General features: G+C 44.0%; 1 protein-coding gene across 1 annotated transcript in view; it reads left to right on the top strand.

Moving 5' to 3' along the window:
* LOC141271969 (THAP domain-containing protein 3-like) overlaps positions 1 to 21,440 on the top strand; it is a 30,404-nt gene extending 8,964 nt beyond the window's left edge. The window contains exons 2-4 of the mRNA XM_073682223.1: positions 5,493 to 6,059; positions 19,384 to 19,469; positions 21,235 to 21,440. Coding sequence (XP_073538324.1) covers positions 5,504 to 6,059; positions 19,384 to 19,463 — 636 coding nt within the window. The 5' untranslated portion in view covers positions 5,493 to 5,503 and the 3' untranslated portion in view covers positions 19,464 to 19,469; positions 21,235 to 21,440. The remainder of the gene's footprint in view (positions 1 to 5,492; positions 6,060 to 19,383; positions 19,470 to 21,234) is intronic.
* The last annotated feature ends 1,678 nt before the right edge of the window (positions 21,441 to 23,118 follow it).

Here is a 23,118-nt window from a genome sequence, read left to right as displayed (position 1 = left end):
GTACCGCCTTTTTATTCAGTAGGTTCCTGTCCTTGGTGGGCGGATACCCTCTCTCAGGTGGTGCTGTCATGGGCTCTGTAAAATCCCGTTACCGGTAAGTAACTAGGATCTTTCCTTCCACTCAACCTTCCATTAATATGCTTGGATACAGCACTCTGAACAGGCAGCTTCTTTAGCAATGACCTTTTGTGGCTTACCCTCCTTGTGGAGTGTGTCAATGACTTCCTTCTGGACATCTGTCAAGTTAGCAGTCTTCCCCATGATTGAGGAGCAGACTAAGGGACCTTTTTAAATTCTTAAGCCTCTGCAGGTTTTTTTTGTTAATTATTCTAATTTACTGAGATAATGACTTTTGTGTTTTCATTGGCTGTAAGCCATAATCATCAACATTAACAGAAATAAACACTTGAAATAGATCACTCTGTTTGTAATGACTCTATATAATATGAGTTTCACTTTTTGTATTGAAGACCCGAAATAAATTAACTTTTTGATGATATTTTAATTTAGTGAGAAGCATTTGTAAATTCCCAAAGGGGTATAATTTCCAAAGTGGGGTCACTTGCAGGGGAATTCTGCTCTTCTAGCACTTAGGGTCTCTGTATGTGGAGTTTGCAAACTATTCTAGGAAAATCTGTGCTCCAGGAGGCAAATAGCACGTATTCCCTCCGGAGTCTCACCGTGTGGCTAAGCAATACTGTGCAGTCACATATGGGATATTTCTACATTCAGCTGAAATTGTGTGACACATTTTGGTGCCATTTTTACTCATTTCTCAGTTTGAAAATGTAAGATCTGGGGCTAAAACAAAACTTTGGTGGTAAAAATGTAATTATTCTTTCTTCACCGCCCAATGGTGTAAAATTCTTTGAGGCACAAGTGGTGTCAACATGCTCACTGCACCCCTAGATGAGTTAATTGAGAGGTGTAGTTTGTAAAATGGGGTCTCTTATGGGAGAATTCTGCTGTTCTGGCACCTTAGGGGCTCTGCCAATGTGACGTGACACCGTCAAACCATTTGAGCAAAATATGAACTCCAATATGGCACTCCTTCCCTTCTGAACTTTCCCATGTGCATCAAAAGCAGTTTTCAACCACCTATGGGGTATCGGCGTACACAGGAGAAATTCCACAACAAATTTTGGGGTCCATTTTCTCCTGCCAACCTTATAAAACTGAAAACATTGGGGGCCACACACATCTAGATAAGTTCCTTGAGGGGTCTAGATTCCAAAAAGGTGTAACTTGTGGGGGGGTTTCCATTGTTTAGACACATCAGGGGCTCTCCAAATGCGACATGACACCCACAGACCATTCCATCAAAGTCTGCGTTCCAAACCGCCACTCCTTCTTTTCTGAGCTCTGCCTTGTGCCCAAACATTAGTTTACCCCCACATATTGGGGATCTGCATACTCAGGAGAAATTGCACAACAAATTTTGTTCAGAAGGAAAAAATCCAGCTTCCAGATCCTCCATAAAATCTCCAAATTTTATTATACATTTTTTAATTTTTTTTTAAATAATTAGTGGAATAAAGTCGCATCCCCACACAGAGGGTTAGATACACTTGGCAAACATGTATCGGAGTAAAACCCCTTATTCATTGCATACTGACATACCATGTATTGTCCGGAATCTTTTTGCATATTAAATTTCCCAGAGGAGCATTGCATGGCGAATAACTTTGTGTCATTCGCTATGTACCTGATGAAGTGGACAGGACGTCCATGAAACACGTTGTTTTTAGCCTTATCATGTTTGAATAAATAAGTTATTAATTTACTTATTTTATTAATCCACTGTTTTAATTCGTCACACGGAGGAGCGCGGAATTAGAGACACGTCTTCATCTTTTCCTTGCTTCCAATAGGTGGCGCTTCAGGGTCTAAAGTAACATTTTTGGGAAAAAAAGTTTTTAAATGTTCATTTTTTTTTCTTCCACATTCCAAAAATTCCTGTGAAGCACCTGAAGAATTAATAAACTTCTTGAATGTGGTTTTGAGCACCTTGAGGGGTGCAGTTTTTAGAATAGTGTCAATTTGGGGTATTTTCTGTCATATAGATCCCTCAAAGTCACTTCAAATTTGATGTGATCCCTAAAAAAAATGGTTTTGTAAATTTTATTGGGAATATGAGAAGTTGCTGGTCAACTTTTAACCCTTATAACTTCCTAACCCCCCCCAAAAAATTAGTTAAAAAAATTGTGCTGATGTAAAGTAGACATGTGGGAAATGTTATTTATTAACTATTTTGTGTGACATATCTCTCTGATTTAAGGGCATAAGAATTCAAAGTTTGAAAATTCTAAAATTTTTGCCAAATTTTTTTTTCACAAATAAATGCAAGTCATATCGAAGAAATGTTACCACTATCACGAAGTACAATATATCACGAAAAAACATTCTCAGAATTAGTGGGATCCGTTGAAGCGTTCCAGAGTTATTACCACTTAAAGTGACAGTGGTCAGAATTGTAAAAATTGGCCTGGTCATTAAGGTGCAAACAGCTTTCGGGGGTAAAGGGTTTAAATGAACCTATTTCTCTATGTATGATTAATGTCATACATAATTTTGCTTTTGGAATGTGGTTATTGTAGGAAACTGTATATCTTAGTTTTCTTTGCAACTGAGACTGATGTGATCTTTTTGTGATGGTATAGCATCACAAGCCCCTGAAACTTAGTCTTGATTCCCAGTCCTGTTCCAATTTCTTCGACATGATGCACAGCTCGATGGCTAAATAGTTAAACCACTCTGCTCTGGAGGGAGAGGGTCATGAAATTCTCGGATATGGCCCAGAGTTCTTCCTACTTTCGGGGTTTAATACTGACGCCTTGCGTTACCAACCTGGAAATGTTTATTGGGGAAATTGAAGTCCTTATTAAAATTTGAATATGGCCTTAATTTTTTTATAATGTGTGCACAAAGGGCATTAATTGTCAAAAGAGTCCTTACCGTTACAATCTTAAAATACTTGTTGTTGGAATATGATGGTTCTATTTTAGAATGCCAAGTTAATAATACCCATCTTTTCTGCGACTCAAAATTTGATATTTAGAAAACCTTGTTTGGTATTTATTTGCAAACCTTTTAGCAAAATGTCTCGGAATGATAGAAATTGCAAAATGAATAGACATCTTGATATGCAAATTCTAAAAAATGGAAACAGCATTTTCAAAACATCTCAATTAGTATTGAGTATGAGCGACATGTGCAGAAATCCCCACACTTACTGCCTTCTCATGCTATCAATGAGGTTATTAATTGTCGTCTGAGGAATGTTCTACCCCACAGAATGCACTTGAGTAAATCAACGAGATCCACTGCTGGCAGCTCCTGTGTAATCACCTGCCAATGATGTCTCTATAGAGCAGATCTGGGATAAGTCCGGAGATGCTGCAGGCCATGGTAGCACGCTTAGTCCACACTGGCTGCTCACAGTAGCAGCAGCAACACCCGGCTTTTAAAAACAGCTCCTCAGACATTATGGAGACAGGCCGTACCACTGGTTCCATGACCAAATCAATTTAACGCTGAGCAGTCAGTGTACCTAGGTTGAAGACTAAATGGTCCAGCTAGCGTACGTTATGCCGCCCCACTCTGTAATACTGAATGTAGGACCGGTGGGTGATTCATTGACCTCCATCGCTCTCAAAGGCCATAATGATACAGCTACAGATGGCAATGGCAGATAGAATGGAGGTCTATCCTCTTCACGAAGAGTCCTACTTTTGTCTTGAACAAAATGATAGCCGGAGATTGGTCTGGAGACCTTTTATAAGGGAATTTCAAACCAGTTGTATTCCTTGGATAACGGTGTGGAGTGCCATAATGTACTGTAGCCTGACCCCTCTATTCTTTGTTCCAGGTATACTTACAGCTCGATGTTACTTAATTTAGTCATGGTACCGCCATTTCTCCATAGTGTCCCAGGAGCTGTTTTTCAACGCGACAATGCCTGGCCACATGTTGCTCTTTTTACTGGGAGAGGCCTGCTTGGCCTAAATGTGCTACCATGGCCTGCACAGTCTTGATTTGTCTTGCATATAGTACATCTGTGACATCATTGGTCAGCAATTGCTCGGGGAGCTCCCACCAGGAGATCTTTGATGATTTGGCCAAGGACATTCAGCGCAGCAGAACATTAATCACACTGATGCCTGAAAGTGCAGGATTCCTGCTCACGGAGCTCATACTACAGACTGACTAAATCAAGATATTTATAAAATTGTTTCCATTTTTTTTTCAGAATTTGCATATCATTAACATGTGTATCCATCCTGTGATTTCAATCATTCCACAAATTTTATTTCTTGATGTTTCAACTTCAATTTTGAGGATTGTGCAGTACAATTCCATTTTTTATTGTTAAATTGCTACATCAGCAAAAGATTTATAATTATACTTATTGTTAATTTGGACTATTATTTTTGATTAAAAGTTATTTTGAAAGAATCCAAACAAGTGAAAGAATCAAATATTTTATAGACTCTAAATTTATGTCCGTTATTTTGTTTCCTTTGGATTTTAATTAGGGGAGGGGGGGGGTGTGGGAAGTAAAATATTTTGTCCTAACATTTTGGTGAAGTCATATAGTTGCATAGGAGTTTCATAAAAAAACAGTTTTCTGCTAAGCCCAGAAATGACATATTTTCGAAAAGTGGGAAGCAATGTTTAATCTACCTTTATAAGTCTTTGTAATATTTTGCGGGTAAACCAACTTGGTTTAGCCTTACCAGCAGCCGTTGCCTCTGTGGGATCGCAAACAAGTCTTTTTAAACTCAAAATTCTTCCAATTTATAGGGTTCAGGTTTTCCCGCAGCATGTGTCTTGGAAAGTCACCTTATTGGTGGTTGGCACTGCAACTATACAGTTCTCCAAGCCGCTGTCCCACCTCTTTATTGGTGCTCAAAACGGACAAGTAGTTTTTTTTCCGTCAGTACCCTACATTGTTCATAATGAGTAGTCTGCTTTTATGCTCATTCTGGGAATAGTCCTTTCCTTCTTTTTGTTCTTCCACAATCTGAACTTGGTAGGAGCCATTTTCTGACAATTGTGTTTCAGAGCTCCATACAGGTTTTGTGATTCCTGACTTGTCAGCAGGGAGAATCCATCTGCCATTTGCAAATCCTATTGGGTGACGGCAAAGCTCTACCCCTTTAGGTCATTACCCAGATAATGGGGGCCTCCTTGTTGGTGCGGCAAATGCCTTCCAGTCTTCAAAAATGTATTTTCCTTAATCTATTCATTCTTCAAGAGCTACAGCGTGCATACCTTTTGCGGAAGTGAGACTTGGCTGTAGGGTGGTGCAGGAAACTTTCGCTCAGGCTAGTACGCATGTTAAGTTCTTGTCGTCCTTTTTTATGAAAAGAAACTGCTTTCAGACTTCCTATGTTGTTTTTTCTACCTTAGAACAGAAGAGCATTTTAATTATTTACCTTACTGTAGAACCCTGAGTAAATTCTCTTTTTATTTATTTTTTTTTTTTTTAGGTAAAAAAAAAATGCCTTCCTGTTTGGTGAACCAGTGTGCAAACAAAACAGGTAAAAAGGGCCAAAGTGAGGAAATAATCCTGCACAGATTTCCCAATGATCCATCAAAAATAAAGGTTTGGTTAGAGGCAACCGGGCAACACTTTCAAGACATTGACGCTTTAGCAGAGAATATTCTTGAACGCAGAAAGCAAAACAAATATGCACTGTGTTCAATTCATTTCAAGCCCTATTGCTATGACATTACACCAAATAAAATAATACTACGTCCGGATGCTGTACCATCTATATTTCCTGTAGTGGCAGAAGGAGAAAACATAATCTCAGAAGATTTGAAGAAGGATCGAAGTAGAACACGAAAGAGAGCATTCGAGGCCACATTAAGTGGTATGGGAAGTATAGGTGTATCCTCCTTGAAAAGTCAAGTAATTGATCCAGATTACTACACCAAACCAGGATATCGTTCCATTGAGACTCAGACGGAGTACACCTTGTCCAACTCGGAAATGATTATGAAGATCATTCATTTTAAAACCGAAAATGAATGTGAAGAACCAATTACACCACGTAAGTAGAGATGTTCAAATCTTTTGAAATTTGAATTTGATGGGTATATCAAATTTTTCCAAAAAATGTAATTAGCAGTGAATTGATTCACTACGAATTTCACAACTGCAAAGCCTCCAATATCCCAGAAAAGATGTGTGTAATGTTGGGGTCTTCTTGGACTTTTCACACAGTCTTTGTAATATCAAGATGACTTCACTATAGAAACATATGGTAGTTTTTTTGTAAGCAATAGCCCATTTAATAATGCAGATCTTTTTTTTTTTTTTTCTTTTTTTAAGTCCAAAAATTATCCACCTCATTTTGATCAGACAAACCGTTGTTTACAGAGCACACCTCAAACTGATGTTGCTGTGAATGTTCTGCTGTGACTGTTATGAGGGATATGCCATATACTCCACAAATACCTTGCTGGAGGCAAAGGAGGCAAATTTTGACCTGCATTTGTCAGTACTGCTGCCCAGACAGCTGGTGCCAGTGATGGTGCATTTGCAAGTGGCGCCTTCATTCTTAGAAGTATTAGTTGTTTTTTTTTCTTTTGCATATCCACATCCAGTGGCACTTTTTTTTATTTTGCTATAGATTTTGTCCAACACTATAGTTAACTTTTGACACTGTTTTCAACCTGTTATTCATTTCCTTCCTCCCAAAAAAAACATGTAACAAGATGCAAGTTATGTAGGTAGGTACATGCACAGAAATCAACATGTGTCACCAGGCTGCAGTAGTTGGACTAGTAATGTGTTCAAAAAAAGACATGTTCCGTTAAATGTATACATTTTATTTGTTTTTTTACAAGATTCAACCTCCTTCCCAAAAACGAAAAAATAGCATTATATAAATTTGCTAAATAGTTACACATACTTAGATGATACATACTTAGACCCTTTGGCAAGCTATCAATGAAGTTATTTATTATCGTCTGAGGAATGTTCCGCCATGCTGAATGCACAATAGGCACACAAATACTTAAAGCGACTCTGTCAGCACAGAATGACTATTTAAATAAAGTACAGGAGCTCGGTGCAACGTGGCGAAGCCAAACATTAAGTGCACTTTCCCACCTCCTTGTTTTTTCCTCTGTCTCCACCCCCCCCTTTCTTTGATTGACAGCTCTGGCTTTATAGAACCAGAGAACGATGTAGATAGAGGGAACACAAGCAGGTAGGAAGGTGCAATTAAATATTTTGTCACACCGCAGTGCACTGAGTACTTGGTTTGAATAGTCATTCTGTGCTGACCCTTTAAGATGCGTTGTTGACCAATAAATTTTTGCTGTGCTCCATATTGGGTTCGACAAGTTACCAAACAAACATTAATGACCTCCTCACCCAAGGTATTTTGAGGCTGACTTGGAAAGCAATAATTGTCTGAGTATTGGATAAGCTACGTGTTCGGTTACTTTTTGCTTTAGAATTTACCTACATTCAGTTCTCTCAGCTAAAATCATCATTGCAAACTCCTGCATCTACTTTCTGGCCCAGACCTGATTAGCCCTTTTGTGTGCTGTAAATATAACAAATGGTTACCTGAACTTGTTCACACTTCAAATGCTTCTGCTTCAGAGAATATCTTTTCTTTAAACTAATTGATTGCGGATTAACGCTTCATCTTCTGGTGCAACTCCTAAATTGTCTCAACACCCATTTTAAAGAGCGGTCAAGGGAGAAAACTTAAAATTCCGTGACCTACATTTCAGCGCTTCTTCAAAATCTCAGAGATGCTGTACTGCAACCTGTGCAAATTTGCCTTTATCCAATACTGAACCACCCAGAGAAAAAGTTTCTCTCTCTGAGACTAAGGCAATGTCTGCTTATATTAGAGAAGCAGGTGCTTCTTAGTCCTCTTGAACCTTTGCCTACACCACAAGATCTGTTAGCTGGCATTTCTATAGACTATGTTACAGGTCTTGCTGAGGCGCAATGGTTTACTACTGTCTAGGCCATAGTGGATCGTTTCTCTAAGATGTTTCATTAATAGGACTTCCATCTGCCCCACAGTTGGCCCAATTGTTTAATAGTGTTAAGCGGAAGTGCTCGTTAGTCGAGTTTGTGTTACGCTCGCGCCCGGACTGACTGGCGTGAGCGTGATTAGTGATCCCACTGTACCATGAACCGAGGAGTGCCTGGAGGGGCGTAATTTAAGTATCAACCCGATCCGACCAAGGTCACACGGCGGCTTAGTCGACTCCGTGGACCAAGGAGGAACCGAGCAGAGGGACCAGGTGCGACTCCAGGTCAGACCCCGGTCACAGTTGTTGACCCACACCGGGGAATGCAGGAACAGGCAGGTTAGACTGGCATACAGGCAGGTGGGCACAGGCAAGCACGGCTGGTATGCAGACAGGTGGGCACTGGCAAGCACGGCTGGTATGCAGACAGGTGGGCACTGGCAAGCACGGCTGGTATGCAGACAGGTGGGCACTGGCAAGCACGGCTGGTATGCAGACAGGTGGGCACTGGCAAGCACGGCTGGTATGCAGACAGGGAGATACTGGGAGATACTGGCAAGCACGGCTGGAGTGCAGACCGGGAGGTACTAGCAGGTTGGAGCGCAGGCTGGATAGGGTCCAGTACAGACTGGGAGACAGGTACAGAGCCGCAGATGCGGTAGACAAGCAGAGTAAAGTGAAACTGCCAGAGCGGAGGACAAGGCAGAGCAGAAAGGAACTGCTGGTGCGGTGAGCAAGCAGAGAGGAGCGAAAACCGCAGGTGCGGTGGGCAAGGCAGAGCAGAGCGGAACCGCCGAAGCTGTGGACAAGGCAGAGCAGAGAGAAACCGCAGGTGCGGTGGGCAAGGCAGAGCAGAGCGGAACCGCTGGAGCGGTGGGCAAGGCAGAGCAGAGAGAAGCCGCTGGAGCGGTGGGCAAGTCAGAGCAGAGAGAAGCCGCCGGAGAGGTGAGCAAGGCAGAGCAGAGAGAAACCGCTGGTGCGGTGAGCAAGGCAGAGCAGAGAGAAGCCGTCGAAGCGATGGCCAAGTCAGAGCAGAGAGAAAGTGCTGGTGCGGTGGGCAAGTCAGAGCAGAGAGAAGCCGCTGGAGCGGTGGGCAAGTCAGAGCAGAGAGAAGCCGCCGGAGCGGTGGACAAGGCTGAGCAGAGCGGAACCGCCGGAGCGGTGGGTAAGTCAGAGCAGAGAGAAACCGCCGGAGCGGTGGGTAAGACAGAGCGGAGCGAAACCGCAGGTGCGGTGGACAAGGCAGAGCAGAACAGGGCTGAAGGTGCAGGCAGAGAGGACAGGGCTCTGTTCACATGGAACAGACTGGAAAATGCAGGAAGATGGCTAGAACACAGGAAGTGGATACGGAGGAAGGGAAAAGGGACGAGCAGAACCAGATACACACAAGGTACTACTACGAAGTATCGAGTGGACACAAAACTCACAAACAGAAGTACAGAGACAACGAGTTGGAGTTAGGTGCAGGTTCAGATACTGCAGGAAAAGGGAAGGTACGGACATAGAGAAAAACAGGTAACAGGCTAGGATACAGTTCAGACAGGAACTGCTACTGCAATGAGATACAAGAACGAGCCTGGGTATACAGCCCCCAGAGAAGCGGAACAGACTAGAAGTCAGAGATAACAGGCCTGGGTATACAGCCCCCAGAGAAGGTGGAAACGGACAAGAAGTCACAGATAACAGGTCTGGGTATGCAGCCCCCAGAGATGGCGGAAACAAACAAGAAGCAGAGCTGGACCTGGCAACTTCAGAGTCAAGAAGCACACTGAATGTTAGTGTTGCTCAGGCACCTCCTACTGGGTGGAGGGGGTTTAAATATCCAGTGACTCACAGCAATAGGCTGGAGACGCATTAGGGGTGCGCCCACAGCAGCTATAAGAATCAGGAAGTAGCCGGGCCGCCGCCCTAAGCAGTCAGTCAAGAGACATGCACACAGCATGAACTGGAGCAAGATTTGCAGGATGGACTGACAGGTAAGATTGCGGTCTTGCATAGTGGAAGGTGGTGCACTATGCAAGCCAGGGATGTTACAGTTTGCCTAGGGTGCTCGGGGATGCACAGAGTATCGCGGGTGCTCGAGTGACATGTTCTAGTCCCCCTTGCATGTTTCGCAGCTGTAATACAGCCACAAAACATGCAGTGATTGCCCATGTATGTAATGCAGTCCCCTCATGTTTTGTGGCTGTCTATTAGCCAAACTTGAGTAATGAGCATTTGTGCTCATCACTATTATTTAAAGAAATGTCCTGTTCTCTTCGTCTCCCAGCTCACACACATTGTGCCTCACCATGGTGTGCAATTTTGTCACGCCTGCAAGTGACGCACGTGGTTTGTGGACACAATGTGCCTCAGGGCTGGGTCTGCCTAAGGAGGGGCATAGCTAAGCGGCTACCTAGTGTTCATTGGAGCTCCGGATGGTGGAGACAGGCTGGGCTTCAGGTAGCTGCCAGGTACCACTCCTAGGCAGTCCCCGGTACTGCAGCTGCTGACCTTAGGGGTCAGTTTCGCTGAAACGAACGTGGGCTATGTTCAGGCTGGACTGATTCGGAGACTGGTTTTAGCAGTCCGGATACACAGAATATTCGGAGGCACACGTACAGACACTTGGGTCACGGATACTGGTACTGGCATCCGACCGCTCATAGACAGGGAGATGAGGTTCAAGCACTGGCCGCCTTAGGACAAGTGACTTCAGGTTCAGGACACTAGCCACACAAGGACCATGGGCCTAACAACTCACTAGTAGGAGAAATTACACACTAATGAATACTGTTGCTCCGGCAACTCCCTGTAGGGGAGGGAGCATTATATACAGGTCACCCCCCCCCCAGTACCATCACTCTCATTCCCTTCTTTTGAGGTCCGCACCATCAGGCTCTTCCATCCCTTCTCCCTCAGAGTAGCGGTCGTATACTGTCCCCCAGGCTCACCCACCCAGTTCCTTGACCATTTTTCTGCCTGGCTGCCGCACTTCATGTCCTCAGATTTACCAACCCTTATCCTGGGAGACTTCAACATCCCCATAAACAGCCCCACCTCCTCATCAGCATCCCAGTTTCTATCTTTAACCACTTTTCTTGGACTCTCACAGCTTTCAACCTCTGAGACACGCAAAGATGGAAACACCCTTGATCTGGTCTTTGTCCGGCTTAGTTCAATCCCCCACCTAAATAACTCCCCTCTTCTCTGATTATAACATTCTCTCCTTCACTCTCACAAATCGTTGCCCGCCCCAGCACACTCCTACCTATCACACATTCAGAAATCTACAAGCCATTAACCCTCATACACTTACAAACTCCCTTCTCTCATCACTGTCCCCAATCTCCTCTTTTTCCTGTCCTAATCTGGCTGTAAACCACTACAATGACACTCTCAGAAGCATGCTGGACCAAGTAGTGCCCCTCACCCTCAGAACCTCTAAACACAGTAAAACAGCCCTGGCTCACACCGCAAACCCGATTTCTCCAGCGTTGCTCTAGAAGTGCCAAACGCCTATGGAGGAAAACTCGCACACTAGAAAACTTTATCCACTACAAATTTATGTTAAAAACATATAACTCTGCCCTTCACCTCGCCAAACAGTTCTACTCCTCACTATCCAACAACCCAAAAAAACTCTTTGATACCTTTCACTCCCTCCTCAGTCCTAAAGCGCAGACCCCCATCACGGACATTTGTGCCGAGGACTTGGCCTCCTACTTCACAGAGAAAATAGACACCATCCGTCAGGAAATCAGCTCCCAGCCCCCAAGTGCCGTGACTCCCATCCCTCCCCACATCCCCTCTGGATCACTCTCCACATTTGACCCAGACGAAGTCTCCAGGCTCCTGTCTTCTTCCCATCCCACTACATGCACCACTGACCCCATCCCCTCACATCTACTCCAGTCTCTTTCTTCAAATGTCACTACTCACCTAACTAAAATCTTCAACCTCTCCCTCTCTTCTGGTATCTTCCCCTCCTCCTTCAAACACTCCATCATTACTCCATTATAAAAAAAAAAAGCCCTCTCTTGACCCTTCCTGCACAAACCACTACAGACAAGTCTCCAATCTTCCCTTCATCTCTAAACTCTTGGAGCGTCTGGTCTACTCCCGCCTTACCAGTTACCTCTCCACTCACTCTCTTCTAGACCCATCACAGACCGGCTTCCGCCCCCTGCATTCTACAGAAACTGCACTCATCAAAGTAACCAATGACCTTCTGACAGCAAAACATAATGGTGACCACTCTCTGCTCATTCTTCTTGACCTCTCTGCAGCCTTTGATACCGTTGACCACCACCTCCTACTCTCTATGCTCCACTCAATCGGCATAAAGGACACTGCTCTCTCCTGGTTCTCCTCCTACCTATCTGACCGCGCTTTCAGTATATCGTTCACTGGCTCCACTTCTTCCCCTCTTCCTCTCACTATTGGGGTTCCTCAGGGTTCAGTCCTTGGCCCTCTTCTCTTCTCTCTCTACACAGCCCCAATTGGACAGACCATCAGCAAATTTGGTTTTCAGTACCTTTATGCTGATGACACACAACTATACAGCTCATCCCCTTACCTTACCCCCGCTGTACTACAGAACACCAGTGACTAACTGGCCGCAGTTTCTGACATCATGTCCGCTCTCTGCCTGAAACTCAACCTTTCCAAAACTGAACTACTTCTGCTCCCGCCATCTACTCACCTCTCTAAATCTGACATCTCTCTCTCCGTGTGTGGCACCACAATAATGCCGAGCCAGCAGGCGCGTTGTCTGGGCATTGTGTTTGACACCAATCTCTCCTTCACCTTCCACATACAATCTCTTGCCCGCTCTTGTCGCTTGCACCTGAAGAACATCTCTAGAATCCGCCCCTTTCTCACCTTGGAAACAACAAAAACCCTCACTGTTGCCCTGATCCACTCCCGCCTTGACTACTGTAACTCTCTATTAATTGGCCTCCCCCTCACTCGACTTTCCCCCTCCAGTCCATCCTTAATGCTGCAGCCAGGGTCATCTATTTGGCTAACCATTACTCAAACTCCTCCGCTCTGTGCCAGTCATTGCACTGGCTGCTCATGAATTATAGGATCCAATTTAAATTGCATATTCTCACCCACAAAGCTCTCCACAGTGTGGCACCCCCCTACATCTCTTCCCTCATTTCTGTTTATCGGCCTACCCGCTCTCTACGCTCAGCAAGCGACTTTCGACTAACATCCACACTAATCCGTACCTCCCACTCCCGGCTTCAAGACTTCTCCCAAGCTGCACCTATTCTTTGGAATGCTCTACCCCAAGAAATTAGGATGAACCGCAATTTACACAGTTTTAGGCGCTCTGTAAAAACACACCTGTTTAGGGCAGCCTATCACCTTCCCTAATCGAAGTCCTTTTATCTTCTTGTAGCCCATCCCTTATTTCTCTAAACATAACTCTCCACCGAACCAAAAAGCACTACAGATACTGACTGGTGATGAGCTCATGCAGCCTCTATCTATCCCTCATCCCTTCAAGATGGCTGGACCACCCTTGTAAATAAGCCATTGTTCTTTGTGTCACCCCCATCTCATTGTAGATTGTAAGCTCTTACGAGCTGGGTTGTCATTATTTTTGCTGTAATTATTGTATTATCTTTAGCTATGTTACTTATGACTGTTGTATATGAACCTGTGAATTGTTAAGCGCTGCGGAATATGTTGGCGCTATATAAAAAAGATGATTATTATTATATTATTACATGATGCCTCCCAGCAATTGGCTGAGAGCAATCTTGCAGCTGAACCCTGATACTAAATGCATCCCAGCAATTGGCTGGGAGCATTTTGCTATGTGCATGCCCTGCCCCTTTAAAAACGGGGGGAGCGCACTTGTGCGCACACTAGGCGTGCCTCCAGGAAGTGCGGTGTGCAAAAGCAGGAGTCACATCAGCAGATGGTGAGGTGACTGCGCGGCACTGGGCGGTGAGTATGTCAGCGTCCCTGCATGAAGGAGAAGAGGTATGCGGGGACGTCGGCATTAACGTTACAGTACACCCCTCCCTTTAAGCCGCCTCTTCTTCAAGCCCACGAGGACTCTTTGCAGAGAGGATGGAACCAGAATCCTTTTCTTGAACTTCCATGACCTCTCATCAGGACCAGGTTCTCTCCAAGCCACTGGAAAAAAAGCTACATTTCACACCTTCTTCTTGGTGCGGATGCTTCTCACCAACTGAACATCCTTGAAACAGAACAGAGCGGGTATTTAAATGGGAACCTTGAATTGCTGAATCCCTCTTAGCCCGGCAAAGCTGACTATCACCTTGGAAGAAACGAAGATGGACTGGGATTCTTCCTCTTCATGGTAGATAATTGAGACATGGTAGGTGCCTCCGCCTTGACGTCATCATCCAACCACCTGGAAACAGAAGATACCTTCTCATGGTCACCCCTCATACTGGTTTCCATGAAGATGCGTCCTTGAGTCGGAGAGTCTCCTTGAACTTTTAGGCCTGGTGGAGAAGATGGTGGCCGAGCTGGATGTACAGGGACCAGACATGTCTTGTGACACGACTGTCCCAATTGAAGCACTTCACCGGACCTCCAGCCTAGCTCAGGCTCATGCGTTATCAGCCATGGAAGACCTAAGAGAGGTGAGTGAAAAATATCAGACAGCACATAGGAGCAATGATTTCGGAATGAATCGCTTTCTATCTTGAGCTTCACTGGTTCCATGATGACCCGAACGACCTCTGATAGGTCCTTCCCTTCAACGGATGTTACGCTCAGCGGAGCCTGGAGGTGTCGGACGGGAATCTGATACTGATCTATCGTGGCTCTTGAGAAAGCCAGGTCATTTATCGGTGAAACGCGCGTCGAGGCTCCTCTCCCACCCTGTGTCCTGTCCCTGCATTATTCTCTACCGGTCTGGGGTCCCTTGATACCTCGGTGAGTTTGGCATAAAATGATTGTTGGAATTATTGGGTCTACCTCACCCATCTGTGGCTATGATTATTCATGCTTGATTTAGCCATCTCCCGATCCCAACATCAGCAGGTGTCTTTGTGTGTTGGGGTGAACCCCTGTCCTGACCAAATTATATGCAATATATGGGACTTTTTGTCTGCTTGTCTAAAACATGTGCTAATGTTACTAAAGTGACATACTGTCTTTTTTAATGTTATTTAATAAAGTTTTCTATGCCATTCTACTCAGCTGTTCTCCTGAATATTATGATCCACCATAGCCTGCTGTAAGGAATTTCCTGTTGAACAAAAGTCAAGATAGGCTGTCTCGTTGAACCGGATACCTCCACATGACATGCATACGTTCAAAGTTAGTGGTGAAGAATCTCCATTCTCACTTAGGGAAGCTTTACCCACAGGCCCTCTGTTTTTGAGTTTTTTTAGATCTCTCAGGAACTCAACAAGTAAAATGCTCCGTGCTACCGCAGCCAAAGCCCTATCCCTTGGTACGACCACTTTCCTGCTGCCGCTCTACCAGCCTAACATGATCAACCTGCATGGGTTCTGCGAGGACAGTTGTTTCTGGAAGCTAAGGAAAAAGTGGTGTTTGGAAAGACTGAGCCAGATGTGGCTGTTTTCTTTGATGCGTCACCTCTTTGGTCCTCTCTTGAAACCTCAGGTAAATTTGGATTGCCAGGGAGATTAATTCATTTAGAGTGGGCGGGATGTCACGACCAGCTAATTTGTCCTTGATCTTTCTGGATAATCCCTCCCAGAAGGCGTCTACCAATTCTTCGTTGTTCCATCTAAGTTAGTAAGATGAGGTGTGGTACCGGACGGCATACTGGCTGATGGACAATTCTCCCTGACGCAGTCAGATGCAGTGGAAGCCGTTTGACCAGGTTTGTTATAGACCTTTTGGAAGGCTACCAGGAAGCCCTGTAGGTCTTTGGTCACAGGATCCCCTCTCTCCCACAAGGGGTTAATCCATGCTAGGGCTTCTCCTGCAAGGTGGAACATCAGGAATCCCACTTTAACCCAATAAGACGGGAACTGATGGGCCAAAAGTTCATAGAGCTAGATGCACTGGTTCAAGAATCCACAGCATTGCTTAGGGTCTTTGTTGAATTGAGGTGGAGCCGATAAATGAAGATCAACTCCAAAGCCTAGGTTACAGGCAGAGTAGACTTGGCAATAGCTGCAGCAACTTGAGCTGGAGCGGAAGAAGCGGCCGTGGTCAGGGCATCCAACCGGGGTGTTCACAGTCTGTAGATACAAAATTTTTTCTTGCTGATCTCGCTGACAGGTCAGCTCTTGGTACAGCTCCGAGGCCTGGGGAATCTTGGAATCAGCGGGATCCATGGCCAAAGCAATCTGTCACGCCCGCAGCTTCTGCATGTGGTTCATGGACCCCACTGTGCTACCGAGCCGGACCTGCCTAGGAATGGGCATAGCTAAGCGGCTAGCTGGTGGTCACTGGAGCTCCTGATGGTGTAGACAGGCTGGGCTGCAGGTAGCCGCCAGGTATGACTCTTAGGCAGTCCAGGGTACTGCAGCTGCTGACCCGGGGGGGTTCGCTGACACGAACATGGGCTACTTTCAGACTGGACTGATTCGGAGACTGATTTTAGTAGTCCAGATACACTGAATATTCGGAGGCACACGTACAAACACACGGGTCTCTGATCCTGGTACTTGGACTGGCTGCACAAGGACCAGGGACTTTGGGCTCAAGACTGGCTGCACAAGGACATGGGAACCTAACAACTCATTAGTAGGAGAGTCTACACACTGATGAAAAGTGTTGCTTCTGCGACTCCCTATAGGGGAAGGAGTATTATATTCAAGATGCCTCCCAGCAATTGGCAGGTAGCCATTTTGCAGGTGAACTCTGATCCTAAATGCCTCCAAGAAATTGACTAGGCTCACTTTACTACTTTACTATGTACGCGCTGCTCCTTTAAGAATGGGAGAGAGTACACACACACACTAGGTGCACCGCCAGGAAGTGCAGCGTGCACAAGCAGTAGGCATGCCAGCAGACGGGGAGGTGGCTGCGGCAGTATGTCGGTATCCCTGCATGGGGGAAGGCGGAGAGCCATGCCGGGACACCGGCATTAACGTTATAAATTTCTTCCGTCTGAAACTGCTGTTAAAAATTCCTAAAGCTTTTTATATCTCTTTACTATATCCTCTGGTCTTTAACAAATCATCTCCTACAGTGAAGGCAGTAACTGCTTTAGCCTCTGATCCAGACACAGTATAAGCTCAACCAAATTCTTGACTGTTCACGGGAATGTCTTCTACTAGATACATGAGAAGAGATGGGGGTTCTGAGGAGATGCTGGGCACCCAAAATGGAAAATAATGCTCCAATCTTGCTCAGGAGATTTTATTCCAAGTATCTTCTGTCATTTGTTACTGACTCATGATTTCATGAGGGGCCCTAGAAAGGATGTGTAGTGTTATGGACCTGTCCTGTCTGACTGTTTTACGTTCCCGTATGGTCCTCATACTTTGCTGTGTTGTGTCCGTCTGCAGACGTCAGGGACCTCATCACCCAAACCCTTTTAAGGTTGACTTGGATATCCAGGTGTATTGAGTAAGCTACAGGTGCTTCTCACTAAATTAGAATATCATCAAAAAGTTAATTTATTTCAGTTCTTCAAAACAAAAAGTGAAACTTATATATTATATAGAGTTATTACAAAGAGAGTGATCTATTTCAAGTGTTTATTTCTGTTAATGTTGATGATTATGGTTTACAGCCAATGAAAACATAAAAATCATTATCTCAGTAAATTAGAATAATTAACAAAAACCACCTGCAAAGGCATCTATTGTTTGCTGATTAAGGCTGAGTTCACACGATGCGTTTTTCATGCGTTTCCGCGGCGTTTTTGCAGTTGCGTAAACGCCGCGGAAACGCATGAAAAACGCATGGTAGAAGGGCAGCAATGTTCCCCAATGCAAATCCGCATGTGCTGTGCCCATGATGCGGATTTTTCCGCAGCGTAAACGCTGCGGTCAAAAATCCGCAGCATGTCAATTAATTTTGCGGAAACGCTGCTCTTTTGCCGCCATTGACTTGCATTAGACCGCATGGAATCCGCATCACTGTATATGTTGATGCGCTTTTCATGCGGTCTAATGTGCGGATGGTACCCGGGTGTGGATGAGAGGACTCTCATCCAGACCCAGGTACCATTAAAAAAAAAAGAATAAAATAAAAAATATATATATTCTCACCTTCTGACGGCCCGCGCTGCGTCCTGCCGGCTTCCCGCGCACTTCGGGGTTGAATGAAGGACCTTTGCTGACGTCAGAGTCATGTGACGGGTCACGTGACGCTGACGTCGGAAGGTCCTACAGTCTTCACTGCCGGCAGCCGGGACCGATGAAGCAGGACACCGGGGGCCATCAGATGGTAACGTATAGATTTATTTTTTATTTTTTGACATCACACACTATATAAATCCATGCTGGTTGCATGGATTTATATAGTGTGAAGTTGACAAGCACTTTCCAAGTGATGCTAAAATCGCTTGGGAAGCGCTTGTCAACCCGCATGCGGAAATGAAAGTGAAGACCGCTTCATTTCCGCATGTCCCTGGCAGGAAACCGCATGTACAATCCGCATGCGTTTTTTCCTGCCAGAGAGATGCAGAAACGCTCAGGAAAAAATCCTGAGCATTTCTGCATCGTGTGCACATACCCTAAACCTTCATTTGCTGTAAGTATAACAAGCTTCTCCTCTGCCCTAGTTCATATTACAAACATTGCTGCAATTCCTGGACTGACTATACATCTTCAGTTTCTGTGCATGTTTTCATGTCCTGGCTCTGTGTTTCCTGATCTGTCCTGTTCCGCTTGTCTACCTGTCCAGTTTACCCTGGTTCACTTTGATCCATTTGCGATCCAGCAAGTCCTGCCTAGTCGAGCACACTAGTTTTCTATCACAGGTACAGTATTGTCACTTATGAAAGGGTCAACAGTATAAATATAGCATTTTCACAAATGTATTCTTGCATATGAAACAAAAAAAAAATCCAACATTCAAAACAATACAACCCTCATACAACTTGTCCCTCTTGCCTCATGTCACCTATAAACTATAAAAGCTTATATCTACAAGATGCATATCAGATGAACTTGACAAATCTAACTGAATCTACTCACCAAAAAGACCCAATTAGGAAATTGAGAAAATTACCAATTTAAATTCTCAATTTCTCAAGAGTACCAGCAATCTCTTCTTGTAGATACCATTCCGTATCCTAAAAGGGTTTAACATTTTTCTTGAAGCGGCTCCGACTAGAAAAACTCAACGACTGTACCTCCGGCACAAAGACATAATGGGGATTTGTTTTATTTATTATCCGGACTATGGTCTATATACCTTTTTTTATTATAGTTACACAAATTACCTTAGCTTTTTTATTTTTTACAGAAACCATTCTAAATGGATATGACACATTTGTGAAAGCTCTGAAACCAGAACCCATACTGAAGACTGAAAGCGAAGGATAAATATTGGTAAAGTGTAATCCCTGCCATGAGCGAAAAAGTTGTGTTAGAGAAGATGAGTATTAATGCTTACAGGGAGTCTATCACCCTCAAAATGTACTTTCAATGGGCTTTACAGTGTTGTAGGGGACTTGGCTGCTATAAAAACCATAGTCTGTGTTCCTGTGTTAGATTCAAGAAATCAGGACGATGTGATGAGGGATTAGATCATGTGGTTTATTCTCAACTCGTTTCGAAGTTGAACCAACTTCTTCATCAGTAGAACCGCATTATGGTTCTCTTGATAAAGAAGTTGGTTCAACTTCAAAACACATTGATGAGGGATTAGATCATGTGGTTTATTCTCATTGTGTTTTGAAGTTGAACCAACTTCTTTATCAAGAGAACCATAATCCGTTTCTCCTGATCAGGAAGTTTGTTCAACTTCGAAACTAGTTGAGAATAAACCACATGATCTAATCCATCATCACATCCTACTGATTTCTTGAATCTAGCACAGTAGCGCAGACTACTACACCAGATGTTCTACACGGCGGGATCTCCCAACCTGAGGGTACTGCAGCAGCTGTCACACTTTGATTCCTCAGTTGTGGGTTAAACAACCCCAAAGGGTGAGAAATTCCCTTACCTCTCACCTAGACCAATTTCTCCACCAGATAAGACCCTCCCCTTCTTTCTATAAAAAAAAACATATAGTGCCACTGTACCTATTCCAGCGCCTGAGAAAATAACTTTATAATTTGTGTGCAAATGAGGAGGCTTCAGTACACCCTCGGTGTGGCCAAGATTTCGTAGCACTATTACGCCTCCTTATTTACATATTGGGGGCATTCCATCCTCACTTTGTCGAGCTTCTGATTGACAGCGTTCACTTCATGCATTTTAGGGGTGGCATGCTCCCTTTAAAGAGATTGTTCACTTATTGGGTAACTTTTTTTTTTTTATAACTTCAAATTTTGTGCTGTTTGGCTTTTACAGGCTCTTTGTTTCTTTGTGGTCATAAATCAGCTGAGAGAAGCTTAGCGAATCTGAGCCTTTTTTTTCTGATACATTGACACATTGTACTTTACATTCATGGTAAATTTAGGTCAATTATGATTTGTGTTTTACGAAAATATCTGAAATTGAGAATCATGACTGTCCTGGGTATCCCTGGGTCTGCTGCCCTTTGCTGTGCTCCATGTCGGCTTTTGCATGTTGCCCAGAATGGATCAGTGATATCATCTCCGTAGACCTATTTAAGGCCCATTAAGACACACACTTGTGTCTTGGGATTGACTCTAGTCTTATGTTTTGTGTGTTCCGCCATCTATGCTTTTTGTGCTTGCATTCATCCCTGCTGGGTTCCACTTAATTCGTCCTGTTGCTCCCGAGATTCCTGTGTTGCTAAGTCCTCGCTGCCCACGTGCCTTCCTTCTTGCTGCGTCAACATCCAGGGTCTCTGTGCCTAAGCTTAATGAATCCACCTCACCTGGTCCGCTTTACATGAGGCCTGCGAATTGCTTTACCTCTCTGTATTCCCGGCTTTTCTTTCGATTGCGTGATATCATGTTTGTGCGTCACTCCACAATAATGATGTCATGTCAGTCCTAGCTAACCAAAAGATGAGGTGGGGATGCTGGGAGGTAAAGAAATGTGAAGGCCTCCCGTTAAATGGTTACCCGGTCGATGGACCAGAGTCGATTCTCCCATCTCTAGTGAATAAAAAAAAACAACCTTTCTATACACGTTTGATGTTTGAAATCTAATTTGTTTTTTTCTTTTCCTTTTGCAGGTTTACCACTGTACAATGACAGATAAGAAAACATTTAATTGGCTTTCGTTAATTTTCCTTTGTAATATTAAAAAAGAAACTGTCGACAACGGAACACATTTGTTTTTAACTGATAAAAAAGCCTGAATAATTGTTTTATATTTTTAAAAGGAACATCATTTGTGATACAATGTCTTCATAATTGTTTGTATCTACTGTAACAACATCCTTTGACTTCTTATATAGTTGTTTGGTTCTTTTAAACGTATTGTCTGTTTTGTCGTAAATGTGATCGTTTTAACATTCGTTCACTTTTTGTAGCTCCAAACCCTTGAACAGGTCTCCGAAATTGTCTCCTCTGAATTGAGTGAAGTTGTTCAGTTCTGAAATAATTTTTTCTCCTATGAATGTTTTAAAAAGACTTTCTGTAAAGTTTGCTTTTACCAGCTATACAATTTTCAGCAATTTCGCCGAAATTCTACGTGGCGGAGATACGGATAAATGATGTAAATATTGTTTGGCTGGCATAGTTGCCACCGTTGTCGAATAAATGGAGTCTGGTGATGGGGAGGTGGATTTATTGAAGGCACATTCAGCACGTGTCATCTGCCTATTCCAGGCGATATAGTATTAGGCTGTAGATCTCTGTTCATCCGCAATATTGAATGTTAGTACACGTTGTAATTTTACTATTTATGACACATGGCAGCACCAATATTTAAAAACAACAAAACACGAGTTTGACTGGCAGTCTGTAAGGGGATTGGTGGAGGCCAACAATACTGTGTGCTACTGCTGTCATTCAAGAAACTGTATAATAAAACACATTGATTTTACACACTCTGAATTGTTTTTTCTATAATTATTATTTCCCCAAACAAAGTAATAATTAACGATGTAGTGTTGAGCGACCACTAAAATGCTCGGGTGCTCGAAGCTCGGGCCGAGCTCACCGTGATACTCGGGTGCTCGATCCGAGCAACGAGCCCAATGTTAGCCTATGGGAGACCCGAGCATTTTTGCGGCGGCACCCCCGGCAGTCTGTAGAAAGCCTAAAAAGTGCCCAAAACGATAGTGACAGTGCTCAAATGACATGGGAACAGCATGGGGATCGCCCCAGGAAGCATTTCTGACCCCCAGGTCACTGCTGTCAACAACGTGGTCAGAGGTATTAAGCCACTTTTATGGGCGCACAATAAAATGTTCAAAAACGAAACTGAAACGGTTTTCCTGTGAAACATGTTAAGGAACTTCCTTTCCAGGGTAAAGACTTGTGTATAAGGTAAAATAAATAACCCCCCCAAAAAAATACTCCTCCACACCTTGGGCTATGTTCACAAGTAGCATTTTTTATGCGTTTTTGCACTTTTGTATTGCTTTCCCCCGTGACAAATGCATTCACCCGGAAATGTCATTTTAACATTTTACAACCTTATCTGGCCATGTGCTGTGTGACACATGCATACAGTACTGAAAAGACATGGGAACAGCATGGGGAAGACCCCTGGAAGCATCTCTGACACCCAGGTCACTGCCTAAAAGTGTGCCCATCAGAAGTGATCCTTGCCGCATCAGAAGATGCAGACTTGCAACTATCCCCGTACAAGTCCTTGTCCCAGGGCAGTGTTCAATTGTACCTCCCCCATTCCTTGCAATGCAGTTATAGGGCATACAGTGAGAGCAATGCCTACCAAAAATTTCAAGGCACTCCAATGCCCCTTGGAAGTGACATGGAGGTCAGAGGGCCTTAACTAAACCGTTTTTTCCATTTATAGCAACTGGGTCTCCTGTACACTGTTGGCCTAAGCAGTGAATGGAAGGCTTTCCAAAAATTATGAGGAACTGCAATGCCCCTTGAAACAGACGTGGATTACAGCGTACTAAAAACCTTCTACCCATTATTGG

Source organism: Phyllobates terribilis, unplaced genomic scaffold, assembly GCF_046119375.1.
Source record: "Phyllobates terribilis strain yellow unplaced genomic scaffold, ASM4611937v1 Scaffold_5__5_contigs__length_657084704, whole genome shotgun sequence".
Taxonomy (NCBI): Eukaryota; Metazoa; Chordata; class Amphibia; order Anura; family Dendrobatidae; genus Phyllobates; species Phyllobates terribilis.
Note: the sequence above shows the minus strand (reverse complement) of the source record. Positions and strands in the feature narration are given on the sequence as shown.